The 19,303-nt window shown below is 37.3% G+C and overlaps 1 protein-coding gene across 1 annotated transcript in view; it reads left to right on the plus strand.

Moving 5' to 3' along the window:
* The window catches only part of LOC126418934 (uncharacterized), a 53,126-nt gene extending 34,225 nt beyond the window's left edge, over positions 1-18,901 (plus strand). Inside the window, exons 7-13 of the mRNA XM_050085969.1 lie at positions 1,028-1,203; positions 2,414-2,767; positions 5,032-5,259; positions 7,670-7,824; positions 9,635-9,884; positions 12,489-12,717; positions 13,613-18,901. Coding sequence (XP_049941926.1) covers positions 1,028-1,203; positions 2,414-2,767; positions 5,032-5,259; positions 7,670-7,824; positions 9,635-9,884; positions 12,489-12,717; positions 13,613-14,739 — 2,519 coding nt within the window. The 3' untranslated portion in view covers positions 14,740-18,901. The remainder of the gene's footprint in view (positions 1-1,027; positions 1,204-2,413; positions 2,768-5,031; positions 5,260-7,669; positions 7,825-9,634; positions 9,885-12,488; positions 12,718-13,612) is intronic.
* The last annotated feature ends 402 nt before the right edge of the window (positions 18,902-19,303 follow it).

Raw genomic sequence — 19,303 nt, forward strand, 5'->3', positions numbered from 1 at the left:
ACTTCCGCGGGCTACGCGTGAAACTTGCCCGCACGCGTTCAACCGTTTCTTCGCTCACTGCAGGCCGACCCGTTGATTTCCCCTTACAGAGGCATCCAGAAGCTTCAAACTGTGCATACCATCGCCGAATGGAGTTAGCAGTTGGTGGATCTTTGTTGAACTTCGTCCTGAAGTGTCGTTGCACTGTTATGACTGACTGATGTGAGTGCATTTCAAGCACGACATACGCTTTCTCGGCTCCTGTCGACATTTTGTCTCACTGCGCTCTCGAGCGCTCTGGCGGTAGAAACCTGAAATGCGGCTTCAGCCGAACAAAACTTTATGAGTTTTTCTACGTATCTGTAGTGCGTCGTGATCATATGTCAATGAATGGAGCTACAGTGAATTTATGAAATCGCTTCAATCATTTGTAATAGCCCTGTATATGCAAAGGAAAAAGATGAGAGATGACAGATGTACATCATTCACTATCTAGAGCAAATAGAAGTACACTCACTGTGAAGAAGATACAGGAAACTTTGCAGTCACAATACATGCACCACATATCTGCATAAAGTGGTTCAGTTTAGAAAAGATATTGTCGTAGCGGAAATGTGAACATCAAGTAATTATGATCAGTGGTATGCATTTAAAGCAGGGTAAATTTGTGGAATTATGGCACCAGACACTAACAGAATTTCAGATGAAATGTATGTAGAATGCTTATGTAGGAAGGCCTTAAGCAGAGCAATTTATTTCTCACCTACCGTGTAAAGAATCGGATCTTTGAGTACTGGGAAAACTCTACAAGAGCTGGAATTTAAAAGCTTTGCATAATTCAGTTTCTGTTGTTTTCTAGTTGCAAAACCAAACAGGTAACTTGACAGTTGTCTGAAAATTTATGATTAAATAATATGAAGAGCTAAATGTATATTCAGAGTTAATATGATACATCATTTAACTTCTGTTTATTTCGAAGTGTTAGTCCCATGTATTTAAGAATTAACACCCATTAACATAAACTGACCAACTTTTCTTTTCTGTTAAGGCCCACCGGAACCAGGCTCTTACTACACTCACTTGGGAGCAGGTCCAAATCTTCCTGACCTACGCAAAGATGTAGAGTCAAGGACAGGTCTCCAAGGGAAAGCCATCCGTTTTGAGAAAGTTGTTTACACTGGCAAAGAAGGCAAAACTCAGCAGGGGTGTCCACTGGCCAAATGGGTGAGTTGAGAAAATTACTGTTTGTGTTGTGTGTGTGTCTTGTGCACAAGAATGCTCATGACAGCTATGTTTCAATTACGAGCTACATGAGCACTGCTGTAAAGAATTGCTATATGTGAATGAATTCAGATAAAATTGCCTTTAGACATCCGCTACGTACATTATTAGTTATGCCTGATCTCTACATTATTATTTAGGCCTGATCTCTCTTGACTTCAGAAACTTTCATCTCCTAACCACTTCTGGATTTGCAAAGGTCCATTAAAACTGGGCAGTATAAAAAGCTCCTTGAAATTATACCTAGCTTTCCGCGTGCATTTAAAATTATCACAATTCTTAAAATATCATAGTTGCTCATACCAGTAGAGTACACTCCATGTGCGATTAAACAGTAGTATTTGTACATTCTCTAATGAAATGTCTTCCTTTTTCCTCCTTTTTACTGTTATAAGTCTTCCTTGAACATGAAGGGCCCTATGTACGCAAAAATATATTGTTTTAAAATACACACACACACACACACACACACACACACACACACACACACACACAGGGATACAGGGGTTATATACCACTGACTTTGAGACAGAAGAGCAGTCTGTTTTTACTTTTGGCTTAAATAGCATTCTGTGCTATTTAGTTTAAGGCCATTCTTTTTGTTTGTTAATCAAGTATCCTCTTTCCTTTGGGTCAATTTTTAGAAGTAATATTTGTCCTTTAAAATCTGTGCATATGGTAACCTGTCCTGACATAAAATTTGAGTTTTCATGCTTCTTAAGTGGAACATTCATCCATTGTTGGTTATGAACATTATGTTATGTTTTATACATTTCACTAAGGTAGACTGTACAAAGAGTTTCACACAGGATAAATGGCGTGCTTGAGATTTTAAAATACTGTTTTTACCTAAAATAAGACAGACAACAGTAGTATCAGAAATAATGTTCATTGTCATTATTTAAAGCTGTTTAAGGTTGTACTCACAACATGTTAGAAAGACTAAATTTCACACTCATCTTCAAACAATTCTGAAAGAAGAAACTAGTAATATATAAATTAAAGTCCACGTTTCTCCAATTTGACATGTATCCTCAGCACATTATTTAAGCAACGTATTTTGTCAGACCGGTTCATTTAGAAAGGATGACTTATCAGAAATGTTCTCTCTGATGTGAAATTTAGTGCAAATCTTCGTAATTTGTTGTTACAGATAATACGTCGTTCTTCAGTAGATGAAAAAATATTGTGTATTGTAAAACACCGCCAGGGTCACAAGTGTTCTACAGCATGGATAGTAGTGGTAATGGTTGCATGGGAAGGCGTGCCAGCTGTTGAGGCTGATCGTGCCTATGGTCTCTTAACGCACAAGTTGAATCGCTTTGGCCTGCCGACAACTCGCCGCTGTGCCACAAATGAACCTCGTACTTGTGCCTGTCAGGGATTGGATCCTGACACATGTGGTGCTTCTTTTTCTTTTGGATGTTCATGGTCTATGTACTACAATGGGTGCAAGTATGCCCGTAGTAAGACAGTGCGCAAATTCAGGCTATCAGTCCGTTCAGAGGTGAGTGTCAAAATTGAAACAAGGTACTAATTTTTTTCAGATAACTAAATGTGTTTTAATGTAAGCAAACATCATTTACTTCAGGCTGCAGGAAAACAGATATATGAGACCATGTTTTAGGATAATGGCTGTAGTACTCTTGATAAAAGACAATATAGAATCAAAGCAAATCGACTGAAACCAAATATATATTTTTACTTTCAGTTAGTGTGTGTTTTGAATGAAAAGGAAAATCTGAATCACAAATGTGTTAATTTCACAAAAAGACAGCCCAGTGCAACAGGTACCGGTACTAGCAAATGTAAAATAATAGCATGTCAAGTCACAGATGAGGGCAAGTTATTGAGCTATAAGCAATTGGGCTGATGATTGTAAAACAACCTTTGCAGTTTTTAAAAGAGCATAACATAACAATTTATTGGGCAAGTATCCGCAGCCAAACTTTTGCATGTTGAATGAAAACTGCTGCAGCTATTGTAAATCCTTTATTAAAGGCTCAAGCAGTTTCATAATTTAAATTACATCATTAGGTGCAAATATTGGAGTGATCACGGAACTCTTACAGTCTGATCTCAACCCCGTCTTCAAAATTTTGGAAATTTTGCAAAAAGCAAAAGTCATGAATTAAAATGCAGCAATGAAAATGGAACCTCAGCTGAAGCCACAGTGGGATGGAACGCTGTGACTGCCATACAAGAACACAGTCAGTGTTCCATCCCACTGTGGCTTCAGCTGGCAGTCCTGTTTCATTACCAAGTTTTAATCCATGACTATCACTTTTTGTGAAATTTCCCAAGTTTTGAAGAAAGTTTTGTGTTCAGAATGTAAAAGTGGGTTGACCACTATAATATTTGCACCTGATGATGTAATTTAAAGTACAAAACTGGTTGTACCTTTAATAAAGGATTTACAACAGCTGCAGCAGTTCTTATGCAACATTTAGAGAGGTAATATTAATGCCTTCTCAGCCACTATACAGAATGGTCAAAAACAGTCTGAAAAGCTTGTAAGGATGTTAAAGGTAGAGTGTGCTAAGAAATAATATGTTGTGGTGTTCTCAAGTTATTTAGCAGTAAAATTAGTCAATCAGGTTGTTGAAATTGCAAATTCAAGCACTTGTAGGCGCTAAAATACTGTAATACACTGCATCTGTAGGTCCATGAGTTATCACTTGTGGGAATACTCATTACCAGTTAAAGTGTGCCTTTTACAGAAGTGATAGATTTAAGCTAGGTCAGCAATAGCTACGTTCGTTCAGATCTTTGGAAACCAAATAAATAACACGTCTGGCAACACTCGCTCTGGCAGGCTTCTCAAATTTGCCTACATGGTGATCTGATTGGCTAACTTCAATGCTAAATAACTCAGACATGGTGCAACCTATCAAATTGTTTCTTAACAATTATTTTTCAGCACAGATTCCCATGCAACACCCTTTCAAGCTTTACAGGCTGTTTCTGACCACCTCATTAGTCACATTAATTTGGATTATTAACTTTTTATTGAGTTGCCATAATGTTTAATTTTGGAGGTAGAATTCAGTTCAAGAACTCTCAAAATTTGTGATGTACTATCAAGTAGCTTAAAAAAGTATTGCATTGGGTTGCCATGTACTAGATTTATATGTCACCTTTGAGCTTAAATGTGATTAAACATTTTCTGATATATAGATGTGCATTGCACATTAATTTTCCTTAAAGTTGTAAAGGCACTGAGTGTTTGTACAGAGTGATTTCATTACACTTGAAAGCGTATATCTGTGAATCATTTCATCAGATTTTGAAAATGCTTGCTGAACAAGCTCAGTTACATATTTCAATTACTGTTTTTGTGTCTATATTCCACTCAGCATCTCCACTATATGGTGTGTGGTTATCACTATTCACCCTATTGTTTTTATTCCACTCAGAATTTTTCTCTATCACAGAAAGAAAAGTATGACATCTTCACAATGAGAGCTCCTAAAAAGTCTCTAGCTCACACAGCTGATGCTCTTTGCTGTCAAATATTTTAAAAAAATCTCTAATTCATTTCTTATGAGTGTTTCACTGCTTCTTTAAACTGACAAAGTGGTTTTACATCAGTCACATTATGAACTATACACTGGCAATATTTTTCAGCTATCCAGCACAAATCTGAGTGCTAAACTTAGATGGTATTAAAATATGAAAGATGTTCTCCATTTTGAGGGATGGTTCACTTGTTTCTTTTAGTTTTGTCAACACACAGGCAGCAGATTGTACAGTCAGGAAATTTTTTTGCAGGAGCAAGAGGTGGAGGAGCGAATGCATGTTCTAGCAACTCTCCTGTCACCACTGTATCAGACACTTGCCCCAGCTGCATTTCGGAACCAGACTCAGTTTGAGCGAGAAGCTTCTGAATGCCGATTAGGATTCAAGCCTGGAAGGCCATTTTCTGGAGTCACAGCCTGTCTTGACTTCTGTGCCCATTCTCATCGAGATCTGCACAACATGAATAATGGGTGCACTGTGGTAAGTATAGTATTAGCAAATTTAATAAAGTATCTAAATATTGTACAGTTCCATATAATACTATTTTCAATACACAATATTAATACGAAACATGTTTTAGCATGATATACGGCCGACTTCCTTCCTTAATCCGATGAGACCGATGACCTTGCTGTCTGGTCTCCTTCCCCAAACAACCCAACCCCAACCGTTTTAGCATGATAGAACGTACTTCTCAGATGTTTTACAACTATGAGAAGATTAGTGGTTGAACCTCTCAGCAACACTGTGAATGGAGATATTTATGAAGTGTGACGCATCAGGTGATGTGGTTTCTAAAAATACTCATACTCTGCCTTCAGCATATGCGACTGTATACTGAAATTATCAGTCCAATTGAAATTTTCCCACACTTGGCAGAGTTCCTGGGCCTAAGCTAACCACAGCGCCCCTGGTGTCTGACGAGCTGAGATACACCTATGAGGTGGCTTCTACTGCACACCACAGTGAGGTGTTGATGTCATATGGCTGCTTACCGATCACTGTCTGGCACTGAACTGCTGCACTGTTGCTCATCTGTCTGCAGTAACCAATGGTGAACCCACTGGCTGACACATTGTTGCCCATGGTACTTGAGTTCAGTGTACTCTGAATCGAGGTACTCATGGTACACCTATGATACAGGGCATGTGAAAAGTGCAGTTCCTAAAGTCTTGCCTCTACCATCTTACAAAATCAAAAAGTTCTGTTGAGAGCAATTGCATCATTGGTACAAAAATATTTGCTAATTTTTATAGCCCTATTAATCCTTTGACAAATGTCTCGTTCACAGCTTTTTCATTGTTGTCAATGCGACAAATACATCAGCTTCTTATCACTGATACAAAAGAGAGAGAAAGAAAAGCGGAAAGTAAAATGAAGTCTAAATTGTGTTAGACATGGAGAAAATAGGAGGTAAAATATAAATATATACACACATAAACACAGAATGAGGAACCAGCTAAAATTAAGACAAGATGGATAGAGAATAAAAAGGCATTGATTCCCAAACACCTGGCAAAAATATGCTTGAAATAATATATATCGATAAATGTAATAGTTGGATTCCAAAATAATTACATCAGAACTGTGATTCGTCGATAAGAATTTCAGGAAACAAGTGTGTGAAAGCAAGTCAATTTGAAGGTGCAGAAATGGATTTTGACAGTGCCTTCATATATGTAGAGAGAATTGCAGTTCTCAAATTGTTGCTTCCGTTCATACCTTCAAAATTATATAGCTCAAATCTACTTAAAATAACCATTACTATACATACACAGCTCATACTATTTTTGTTTAGAATTATGAGTACATTAACATTTGTATGAAAACACCACAAAAGAATATGTTTTGCATGCTGTAATCAGAGATTCTTGGGACCAATGGCCTTTGTAGTCTGGTCCCTTCAATCTCCACAAACCAACCACAGATTTTTAACATTATAACACGAAATCAATGTAAGAGTCACACATTCCTGGGGAATCTCTCTCTATGCAGTATGGTTGCAAATCCAAAAAGCCTCTATAGTGAATGACAGAAGATTGCAATGAACAAATTGCTGCCTCAGATATATTCAGTGGATGACAAGTTGTGCAACATGTAGCTCAACAAAGGAGTGCTGACTGCCATTATTTTAAGACGACTTGTATGATCCTCAATTGCCATATCTGTTACTGTACTTTGGCATTGAGGCAACAGTTGCACAATGTGTAAAATGTCATTTATTTGCATTTTTAATCACTTTTGTTACACTGTCCTACACATTTTTAGAGCTAATGATGATGTCTCGGGTCTTGACTGGGCAATCTCAAGTTAGGTAGTTAGAAGAAAGTAATGATACATTGTTTGTAACAAGATTGTTTCACTGCCAGGTGAAGGCATTTTCTTGCCTTGTTATTTTTTGAGCACTTGTGCATTGTCTCAGTGCTGCAGCAAATGCTATGTGGGCCATATTCATCCACATGCATCTAGCCTTTTCCATGGTTTCCAGCACTTCTATTCCCACAAATCAGAACATCCTTTTTTTGGGGAATGCGGTTTTTAAACAAAGACTATAGGTGAAAGCAGGCTGATACAGTAGTTCCACATGAAAAAGTCCTGTCTCAGAGCACTATTATGTGTAAATGTATTTGTACGCACTGTCCTTTTTTCCCCCTAAGGTAAGTCTTTCCGCTCCCGGGATTGGAATGACTCCTTACCCTCTCCCTTAAAACCCACATCCTTTCGTCTTTCCCTCTCCTTCTCTCTTTCCTGATGAAGCAACCGTTGGTTGCGAAAGCTTGAATTTTGTTTGTTTGTGTGTCTATCGACCTGCCAGCGCTTTTGTTTGGTAAGTCACATCATCTTTGTTTTTAGATATATTTTTCCAACAGGAAACTTTGTTATTTTTCAGGTTGTGAGTCTAACAAAGCATCGAAACCTGTCAAAGCCAGATGATGAGCAGCTGCATGTACTTCCACTGTACATCATGGATGAAACGGACGAGTTTGGAAGCAAGGAAGCACAGGAGGCCAAGGTCAAGAGTGGGGCCATCGAGGCTCTAACAAAGTAACTACTTGCTGTCATCACTAATTCACAGCTCAGTTGCTTATCACTTCCTTAATGCACTGAGCTAAAAGCTTCAGTTTCACCCTTTTGTATTAGTGCAATTATACTATAAATGACAGGTGACTTTATTGTGATTAAAAGGGAATCACTAACGAACTTGTGTATAAAACACAAGTTATCATTAAGAGATTTCAGAACAGTTCTGCTACAGTAGAATCAACACGAAAGATCTTCCTCTATTCCACTACAAATTTAAATCTTGATTGCATAATTACTATGAACACTCTTTGAGTTATGTGGTAATCATACATGGAATGGCAGATGTTGTGAAAATGGAAAGTGTCACTTAAAATCAGGAGGTAAGAGGGACAGAAACCATTCCACATTTGAAAAGTTTCAACAAATTTATGAATTACTGTTGCCTCACAAGTAGGAAAATAATACTGGCAGAAAACTAAATTACAGTTTTTTCTTATGGTTATTCTTGCATAGCCCAAAGAAATGTTTTATTTAAAGAATTTGTATGTGAGGCACAACTCACTATGATGATCATGGAAAGAAACAGGCATTCATTGCTCTATCAGTCATCATAATTTGGGGCATTGAATCTGTCAGTTTTCAGTCATTTAACTAACTTCTCCTTGGAAAAGAAGCAGCAGGAACTGTTTCAGCATTCATTAAATTAACGTGGAGGAAATTTTCATACTTTGATATCTTCAGAAGAATGTCCTGGATATATTTCAATTTTTTTGTCAGCTGAAATTTATCACAGAACCATTATGAAACTCCTTGCTAAGCTGCTGTTGAGTTTCAATATGTCTTTCTCCAAACAGGTTGCAAAAAAACCTGCACTGCAAAATACTTTATTATTATATTTCCATAAATTTTTCTGTCAACCATCTTGCTCTACCTGCTTTGTTTCTTTTCTATCTATTGTGAGTATGTAGTTTCTCAATTTATGGTCTTCCTGGACCATTGTCTCTAACCTTGATCATTCAATCTCTGTCTCATAAAAATATGAGAATACTATGTAACTTTTCAGGCAGTACTTCTGAACTATTGGTGTTATGTATAATCTTTTGTTAAAAAAAGCTGTACATGAAGTTTAACCATGAACCTTTTCAGCGCAGCAGCAGGCTTTTCAATAGATAAGATACTTATTAAATAATGCTACGAGGACATGTCACTGTTAATTATCCACAGAAAACACTGAACAATGGACAAACCTGTAAGAAACATTAATTATCTGCCAGTTGTTCTAAGAGGAATTAACTTTGTCTTCCAATGCTGTGGACTTCTAAAGATTGCTCGTAATGGGTGACATTCAGATTTAGGAGTACATAATTTCCCCTTCGTTTCTATGATTGAACAATCTTATCACTATGCTTGTTGCCTATTATAACTATAGTATACTGTACTATGTAGTACTTTCCTCTGTTATTTTTGGATGGATACTTATTTTGTCTATTTTGTGTGGAATGATAATCATTTTACTATTATTTGCTTGAAATTCTGTACAATTTTGTGCACCTATTGGGCTTGGGAACATTTGACACATCCACTGAGGAGATCATACATTTTTTGAATGCTTTCAAGAATGATTGTATATGCCAAGGACTCCTGCTTTGAAACTTTGATCTGCTGTTAACTACATTTACCAACACCACATTTTTATGGGTGAAGGAATGGATAATTGCAATATATGACAGATGAGATTTTAAGCATCTTAGAGGAGGTACTTGGATTAATAATTATGGATAATTTAGTACATCATCTCAAATTTGAGTGCCAAATTTTCTGCCTGCTATAGATACCCATGCGAAGTCAGAGTTCGCTCAGTTCCACTTCAGCCTTGTCGACGACACGGCAAGAAGCGCAAAGAAGACGAGCCAGATGCTGTCATAAAGCCTCCCAAAGAAACAAATACATCATCAGCAAATACCACCAACAGTGTTACGGCAGCAGCAGCAACTGCAGCAGCTGCTGCAAGAGCTGGTCTGGGAGCCGATGTAATGACAAGTATGCTAGAAGGGATGGAGGCGCAGCTGCAGAGTTCACAAGTAAGTTTTAATTCACACTGCAATTCTCAATCAGTTAATAATATGTTCTGTGGATCATTGCAAATAACTTATAAAAGCTTTTTTTTTTAAGCTTATTTTTTTTTACCCAGTTGATAATGTGAGTTTCTAAGTTATGAAACCATAATATTCCGCTTAAAGGAGTTTTTCCATGGTAGCCTAGTGAGGCTGTCTTTTTTGTACTGCAGACTAGAGTGGTGTCAACTTCCATCTTGCTGCCAGTATAAGTGAGGTCATGTTGGCTTTATAAGCTTAATTTATTTGTTCCAGTCTCCCTCTCCACCAAAGGATGCAGTTGACGAACAGTGGAAGTTTTATATCAGTCAGCTCTCATTTAAGAGGAAGACACTAGAAATGACCAGTTTTGTTGTTAAACATCATATTGTGGCAAGTGGGAACAAACAGCTTAGTGTTACCATCTGCTATTCAGAAGTGTAACACGAAAATGCCAATGGGACAATGTCAGTATGGAATCCAATAAAGATCCAAGTACAGCAGCTGTCTTCTACAAGATAAACAATAATGAAACTAGATCAGAGTAAGGGAACAAGTAGTGTACATTAACCTCTTTCAGAAAAACATAAATTGTTAGAGTGTGTGCAGAATAATGTGTCCGGTAGACGCACAATCAGTGAGTCATGCATGGGGAAAGCGGTAGTGGTGGGGGTTGCAGGCAGGCTCTTCAGGGAAAATGCTGTACACTGGAGGAGAAGTGCCATTCTAAACTGACACCTATGCTCACATTTTTTGCACATATTACGTTGATCCCTCCGTGCCCTCACTTACAAGGTGACCATTCAAAAAGATCTACTGTTACCTCTGCTTTCATTAGTATCTAGAAAGAATTCAGCTGAAAATACAACAAAAACGGTGATTTATTTTTGCCTAGCTTTTTGACTGTTTGTAACTTCCAGAGAAGCATCATGAGTAACAAATTTTGAGTGAACCCTCTATTTCTATTGTTGCCGTGTTAAAATCTGCTGCTTTTGCCAAAACACAAGGGAGTTTACACAATGTCACCTCACTAACATAATGTGCAGATACAACTGTGAGACAATTCTGAAACTACAGTTTATTAAGTGAGTAACTGGGGAAAGGTAAGGACAATAACATATGAAAAAGCACATCCCTAGTAAATGTGTAATGTCTTCACCTTGCTGTTCTAATACCCACAGCATTTCTCATTTCATCAGCTATTGATCATCCTCAAAAATTGCATTGTTTCATCAAAAAAGTCTGTAGTTAGTGGATGAGGAAGTTGTGCATAATAATCATATGACAAAATATTCTCATTTAGCGTGTTATTACTTATGAAACTCTTATTTAAATATCTCAAACCATTTATGAAATTTGAGGAATATTATTTCATTCTGGTTTTATTGCTGACTTGCGTGATCACAAGTGAGTGTGCTACATCAGATCAATTTATTGAGACTGGTGACATATAGAGATATTTAGCCAAGGCTAAAGAAAAATTCAATATCTCTGCTAAAATTCATACACAGGAACATATTATGTAATATGCACCAAATGCAAAATCATAGTGACCCCTATTTTTCATTTCAAATATTTTTGAATTTCACAGTGTCTTACTAAGCTATAAGTAACACAAAAATGATTTTTTTCCATGTAATTTCTTCATTTAACAAATACTGTAGGGTGTGCACCTTGATTCCATTATCGCAGACTGGCTGAAAGGGAGCAAACAATGTCAGCCCCACTTCCTAACAAACAGATGAACTCACCCAGCACTTTGGATGATAACTGGTCACTGCGCGTTGGCCACCGCATCCTGCATGGACTTTTATTATATTTTTTAAAAATGACAAAGTGTCTCTCTTGATATAGCATATGTATGTTGTTTTGTAGAGGTGAGTACAGACCACTAAATGAAGTGGTGGTGCAATAAGGTAGATTAATTTGTAGATTGTCCACCCCTGGTAGCTGAGTGGTCAGCGCGATGGAATGTCATATTTAATGGCCTGGGTTCGATTCCTGGCTGGGTCGGAGATTTTCTCCGCTTAGGGACTGGGTGTTGTGTTGTCCTTATCATCATCATCCTGTCATCCCCATCAACACGCAAGTCGCCGAAGTGGTGTCAATTTGAAAGACTTGCACCACGTGAAGAGTCTACCCGATGGGAGGCTGTAGCCACATGGCATTTCCATTAGTAGATTAATTATAGTGCACACAGAGACGTTTAAACAGTCATTCTTCATGTGCTCCATATTTGCATGGAATGGAAAGAAGCTCTAATAACTGCAATGAGAAGTACCTTATACCGTGCCTTTCACAGTGGGTTGCAGAGCATGGATGCAGATGTTGATGCAAGCTGGAATTTTATTTGGAAATTTTATTGTGCAAGCTATACCAGACGAAGATTTTTAACTTACAAAACTTGGCAAGAAGAATGGTGTCTTTTATGTATGATAAGAAGAGAGTTAATAAACAAAGGCTATTTTACAACCAAAACCAAATTATTAAATGTTTTGTTATGTTTTTTCCCACTTCAGACAGTTCATCCTTCAAGTGATGAGATGTATGTGTCTTGCTTTACTCTTCAGTATAGCATATGTGCATCTGCAGGTCTCATCCACTGTACTGGACACTCCAATGCCCGTATACCAGGGTTGGGGCTACGAAGCACGGACTACCGCAGCCGATATGTACCACCCTCGACATCGCCCGTGGGGCTGGGGAACACCCGAATTCGAGCCGGACAGCACGAGCAGCCTCGCAGGAAATCCCTTTGTTGGGAGCCCGCAGCCCAGTACCAGCCCATTTGTACAGCAGTCACCACAGCAGCAGTGGCAGGGTGAGTTTGATATACTCCACTGTTGAGACATCCTGTGGTTTCAAAGCTTATGAAATAAATTTCCAGTCTTCCCCCTTTTAGGTTCCATCTACTATATTTACTTGTGTAACTGATAATATTTAAATGCTCTAACATTTTCCTCTATCCCATCACTAGTAATGTTATTTCTTTTAGAACATTGATCATTAACAAAAGTATTTCAATCAGTCACTAATTTTGAAGCAATATGTGCTTCCATACTAGTTTTTCTCAAAGCAGATATTTACCTTCCATCTAACCAAATGTACTGTACTCTACATTTGAATTCTGTGTTCCTGGGGTTGCCTTATTTTATATGTGACATGTAATCTAAACTTTGTCACTTGAACCATGTTCTGCCGTCCACTAGGCTGTTTCTACCTCCTTCTATTTTCCATACCTTTTCAATTAACAATACGTTATTCCTGAGCTTCCCGTAGTGCTGGATTATTTTCCAATATTTTGTAAACATTTATTAATGACAGCCACTTTTCTACATTGTGTGGAATTCTATGTTCAGAGGAAAATTTTCTAAATCTCTACACACCGTACGTCTACCTACATCTTTCCTTTCGTGAAAGGAATAAATACCTCAGTGAAATGTATGTCTTCTTAAGGGCTCTGTAGATCTATATCAATTTCTTTGACAGTTACCGTATTACTCAGTTTGTATCACACTGCTCAGTTACGTTATATACAAATAAATAACTGTGATGATGAAAGTAACTTTCAAGCTACAAGCATATACAGAAACTGCACAGCATTGAAGAATGACTGTAGTGTTCTATACCGTCAGAAGTAAGTTATAATTGTAGAGACAAAATCAAAGTTTTTTTTATTATAGTTCCTTACAGGTCAGATCCTTTATCTGTTTTAGGTAGCAGCCCATACCCTCAGCGCTCTGCTTCAGTGACTGCGACGGCTGCAGCAGCTCCTCGTGCGTCACCTAGCAAGTCGCCTTCACCAGGTTCTCCATGGACGCAACAGCCAACGTGGGACAGTTCTAGTACTGCAACCACTGCAACCACCCCCACATCTCCAACCCAGGCATCACCGTTTCGTGTACCGAAAGCGAGACCTCCTTCACGAACAACAGCATCAGTGGCTACTACAGAATCCATGTCCACCTACAGCAAAAGCTTTTTGAAACCATTTACACCACCTAGTGAAAAGGGAACAAGTTCAGAAGGAGTTAGTGGACTAACAGATGCCTGGCAACGTCAACAGGCAGCTGCAGCAGCAGCGGCAGCAGCAGCAGCCCAGGCACCAGTCAAACAGGAAAGTCCTGCATGGGGAGACTTCCGGTATGGAGGCACTGGTTATGGACATCAGCCATTCTATGGCTATCCTCCAACCTATCCTACACCAGATGGATACGGGTATCCGTATGCTGATCCACTGAAGCAAGAAGCTGCTGCTGCTTGTTACCACGCATCTGCTGCATACCACCACCAGTTCCGATGGGATCTGTATGGGCATGCTCATCCCTTCTTCCCACCGCCAGTGCCAGAACCACCTCGTGCAGAGCCAATAGGTGAAGTTACAGGTTACTGTGATAATGAAGAATGTTTCAAGGATTCACAAATGGGAGGTGTGGCCATAGCTTTAGGTCATGGCTCTGTGTTATTCGAGTGTGCCAAGCACGAGCTGCACGCGACAACGGCCCTGCGGAGACCAGACAGACTACGACCCACACGCATATCTTTAGTTTTCTACCAACATCGAAACTTAAACCGTGCCAAACACGGATGGGACGAATGGGAAGAAAAGATGCGCCTTAGGAAACTCGGTGTTACAACATCGGCTTCAACTCCCTCATCGCCGTCCTCTGCACAGACATCCACACGCCCATCGACACTGCCTCCTACTGACCGTCCTCCCACCTACACGGCACAGTTCCTTATGCGAACACCGACTTATACGACCACGACCTGGACAACCTTGTTTCCAATGCACCCTTGCATGGTAACAGGTCCTTACCAGGAAGGTGGTGCGGTTGGATAGCCCCACGCAAACAGCTGCAGATAAGAAGGCAGCTGCTGCAGCTTAACAACTGTGTGAGAACTGTGATTCACTGCTGCTTTTGACTTCCAGGTGCTTCTGTATACTAAGGCTGTATCACTTTAGTACTTGTTTTGGTTCTCATTCCTTAGGCGAGAAGACAATGTGTGTTTTCCTCTGGTGAGTCAATAGACACTACGTAGTGTGTGCATTTAGTGTGTGTATTACACACTTGCTGAGTGCTCATATATAAGCTGTATCACATAGGTGGAAGTAAGTGTGGTGAGGACACAGTGCAAAACATCTTCAGTGTTACTTTGAGACTGCTGCTGCCACTTTGCATCTTGCAAACCTTTATTTTGAATATGTTGCAACCGATGCATCAAATGATGCAATGATTGCTATAAGTCCTCAGAAGAGTGTTCAAATACTGGGTTCATCTGCTTTATAGTACACTGATTAATTGTACTAGCTATATAGGGAGAACTGTATCATACTTCTTGATGCTAACTTATTTTGTATTAAATTGTCATACAGATGTGCTAAAATGATACAGTTTTTTCTATCAATCCATAGTAACACAGTACAGTTCTGGTAAAACAACTTGGTTACTTTTTCTTTTGTTTGTCAATAATTCATCAAGATTTTCACCACTGTGGAAGCATTTAAACTAAAAGCTTGAAGTGGTAACATAACTATCTCGTTTCCTAGTCCTCACATATTAAGTTTCATTCTTGTTTTGCCAGTTGTATATTAATGCTTCCTAGTCCGAAATCTCAGAAGCCAATAGTTGTTTATTTTTATTACTTATTTCCTCTACCTCCACTAGTCAACATAAATTGACTGACACGTCCTGAAATTTATCTGCAGCTGCAATAATTTCATTTATTGTCTGGGTACAACTTCTTGAACTGATCTAACAAAAAAATTTTAAATATGAGAATATAATTTATATTTAGTCTAAGTCATAACCTTGATCTGTGATTGTAAGAAGATGCCTAATACTAAGTTTTGATGGATTTCATCTCAAATCTTAGACAAACAGACATCACAGTTAATTTTCACAATTCTAGCACACCTGAAAGTACTCTCACAAAGTATACGTTGTTTTCGTTCCATTTGACTCTGAACGTTGCAGCTGAATCTATGCAGTTGCTGTCTAGATTCTAAGTGTCTGCATGCAGTCGTTCTTACCATTACGTAGCTAGTCCAGTTTCCCAGGTATTTTACTGAACTATTTTATTCTAATGTAGATAATATACTAATTTAAGCTGCCTTGTGGCAATGCACTGATCTCACATCATGTATTACTAACTTGCTGTGGTAGAATAGTGCTGCAGTCTGTAATTTTAAGAGTGGGAGATTCACTGAATTAAGTTCCATGAACTGATTTTTAAAAAGCTCAAAACTAGTGTATTATTTATTTAGACAGAATGTGTTTCAGCCCACCACTGATGTGATCAGAATGCAAATGTAAAAGCTGCCATTTTGAAGCTAAATACATTTGTCCTTTCATGTTGTCACAAAAAGAAACTGACTGAATCATTGTCCTTTGCAGGACTGCTTACATGTTATAAAACAATGGAGGAGTTGACTGTTTGAGAATTTCTTTAAATTTTAATGGCTTTTAACTTATTTAATGGAAAGGGTGCGAAAGCAGGTGAAATATTTTTGCTTTCGGAGTGAGCCTTCTTTCGTTCCCTCCTCAATTCCCAATTTCCACCTCATTCTAGCATGTAGGAAATCCATGGAAAACTCTGTCTCTCCTGCATTTCTAAAATAAATCACTCAAAATCCCAAAAGATTGCTCTATTTTTGGAAGTGAGTCATGATTACTGTGTTGAAGTAAATTAAGAGATGAAAAAGACTAGTATTTTGACAATATGATATTTCATTTATAATTTAATTTATACTAAGTGATCTATTTGTACATATATGTTTGTGATTTTATACATATTTTTGTTCATTTAATGTAATTAATACAAGCCTATTGGTTTGTAACTATTTATTGTTCACGTGATCAACTTCATAAGAATACAGAAAATGTGGTCATATTGCCAGATGAAATGTTTGTTAAATGGTATCATTTTGTTTTGTTATAGTAGCAACTTAATGCTCAAGCTCATTTGGTCTCTAAAAGAGAGAACTCGTTGTATGGGTCAGCGTAATTTTTCTTTAAACTCATAATGGCAGTTATGCATCTCATTGTTAGAAAGCAGTATTTATTAATATGTTTTAGTGTGTTGCCAAGTATGAAATTGTTTTGCTCGTGTTGTGTTCAATATGTGTTCAGATTTTCTGTGAGATGTGTAAAGTTAGAAAACTGTGGGCCAGAATACTCTGAGATACCAATTTATTACTTACAAATTGTCATCTTAGACTACCATTCACATGCTAATGATATGTCTTCAAGACATATATGCATTCAGAAAATTTCACACATAAATTAAAATTAGCAAGTGAAAGGCAAAATATCAAATGATGCAGCATTTCTTTGAAAGAAAAAAATCCTAGTCACAATATAATGTGGACATCATTTGTTTATTATGGTAGTTTAAAAAGACTATTTGTATCAGTTTTAGTTTGGAAGTACATAAATGTCTCATTGTGGTTTTATTTTGACTGTAATTTAAATTTTTATTTATTATGAAGATAGCTCAGTGATGATTTCCACAATCATAATAAATTTTCTTTCAGAAGCTCATGAATAAAGTACAATTTTAATATATATTTTAAAATAAATCCCCTATTCACATATGCTAAGCCCCTTTTGTAATAAAAGTTAAAAAGTTAAAAATGTAGTGTTTTAGGTGTAGTGACACAGTACTTTAGTACATGTCGCTGCTTTGAAGTGCCAAGGTTATTGTGACAGTAGATGCCAACTTTTACTTCATGTACAAATCCGGCCCCTTAATGATGCCTTCAAATTTTAGTTTTCTAGCAAGCTCCATGTTTCCCAATCAAGAACCCATAAACAACATTTTTGTAATAAAATTAAAACATTAAAATTAACAAAAACAGAAGTGTGCCCTGTATAGATTAGACTACTGTGTACATCCTTCCAAAAGAACAATGTTTTATATGCATATATATAAAAAGTAATAAAATATTCAAATTAATTTTTAAATATCATCTGATGTTGTCCATGAAGTTGGATTTAATAAAAAAAGACTAGTTTTACAAGATGACATAATTTTGTGAAAAGAGTTTATAAAAAATATGGTAGTCTGTTAGTGTTTGTGTGTTCATAAATTTTTGTGTGAGAAAGCAGATACTATAAAACACATTAGAAAAACTTTTGCAATGAAACAGAAAAATTCAAAAATATATTATCAGTACAATATCATTTTTCACATGAGAATGGATAAATAATGAGTATATATATTTATATACTTTGTATATATATTTTTGACACTTTGTGTAAAAGGATGTAACTGAAATCCCATTTTGAATTAAAAATGAACAAATGTTGAAGTTTTAGGGAAAACATTGTGTAAGACTATAGAAGTATGAGTCTGTGGTAATTTTCTGTCACATGATTCAGGAAGTACACTTTCTTTTCTTGACGCAGGAAAATTTTTCATAATTGTACACAAAAGTTTAGGCAGTTCCCAAACATGCACAAATGTGTTCTACAACATCCCTTCAAGCTTTGTTTTAAAGTGTCTAGAATAAAACAGCCCTGTAGAATTGTAATCTTATAAAATAAGTAATGATAAGTAATGTAGTTGTGAGTGAACGTAATTAATAAGTGTAATTGTTTTCTTTTTTATTGTGAATATAGCCACACTTTGTGAATATTTCTGAAAAATTGTTATTTCATTTATCCTTGATGAAACAGCGCACCAAAGTGTTGTGCAGACTCTCCTGTCAACTGACTGTAGTATACTTAAAATATTGCCATGTCCTTATTTCTTCTTTCCTACATCCCATTATGAATTGGCTTCATTGTTTTAAGAATGGTGTCTCCTCTGTAGTCCACAAATCTTTACATTGATAAAACATACAACTCAATACTATGATCTAGTCAAAAAAATAAGTCATAGAAGCAAGGTTCGCGATGTTACTCCTTTTTACAGGATGTATGTGCCCTGCGACAATTGTGAAATCTGGAAAAAAACTGGTGATTTTTCATTGTTTTTGTTTTCAGTTCATTTTTTGTAATTCTCACTGGTAAAAACTGATACACTAACAAAGAATTTTACTGTATCGTACTACTGCAGAATAATACTGCAGGAATAAAATATGAATAAGAGAAAAAGAAACAAAACTGAAGTTGTAAAGTAAATGCACCATTTACAGCAACAAAACACAGTGTACCCACAAGTGTCTGCCAACAAAATGTGTGAAAGGCTTTAGTACAAAGACTATGCAATACTTTGTAACAACAAACTTCTTCCAATGAGTGTGACATCACAATCGTTTGCATTAGGTTTGTTTGAGCAGTTGCCACCAGGCTCGTGCGCAAGCACAATTGAGTTGTGTATGAGCGGTACTTCTCCTGCTTCTGGCTACTTAAAGTGTGGCTGTTGCTGAATTTCAAGTGCACATTTTCATCATCTGGAAC

Source organism: Schistocerca serialis, chromosome 9, assembly GCF_023864345.2.
Source record: "Schistocerca serialis cubense isolate TAMUIC-IGC-003099 chromosome 9, iqSchSeri2.2, whole genome shotgun sequence".
NCBI lineage: Eukaryota > Metazoa > Arthropoda > Insecta > Orthoptera > Acrididae > Schistocerca > Schistocerca serialis.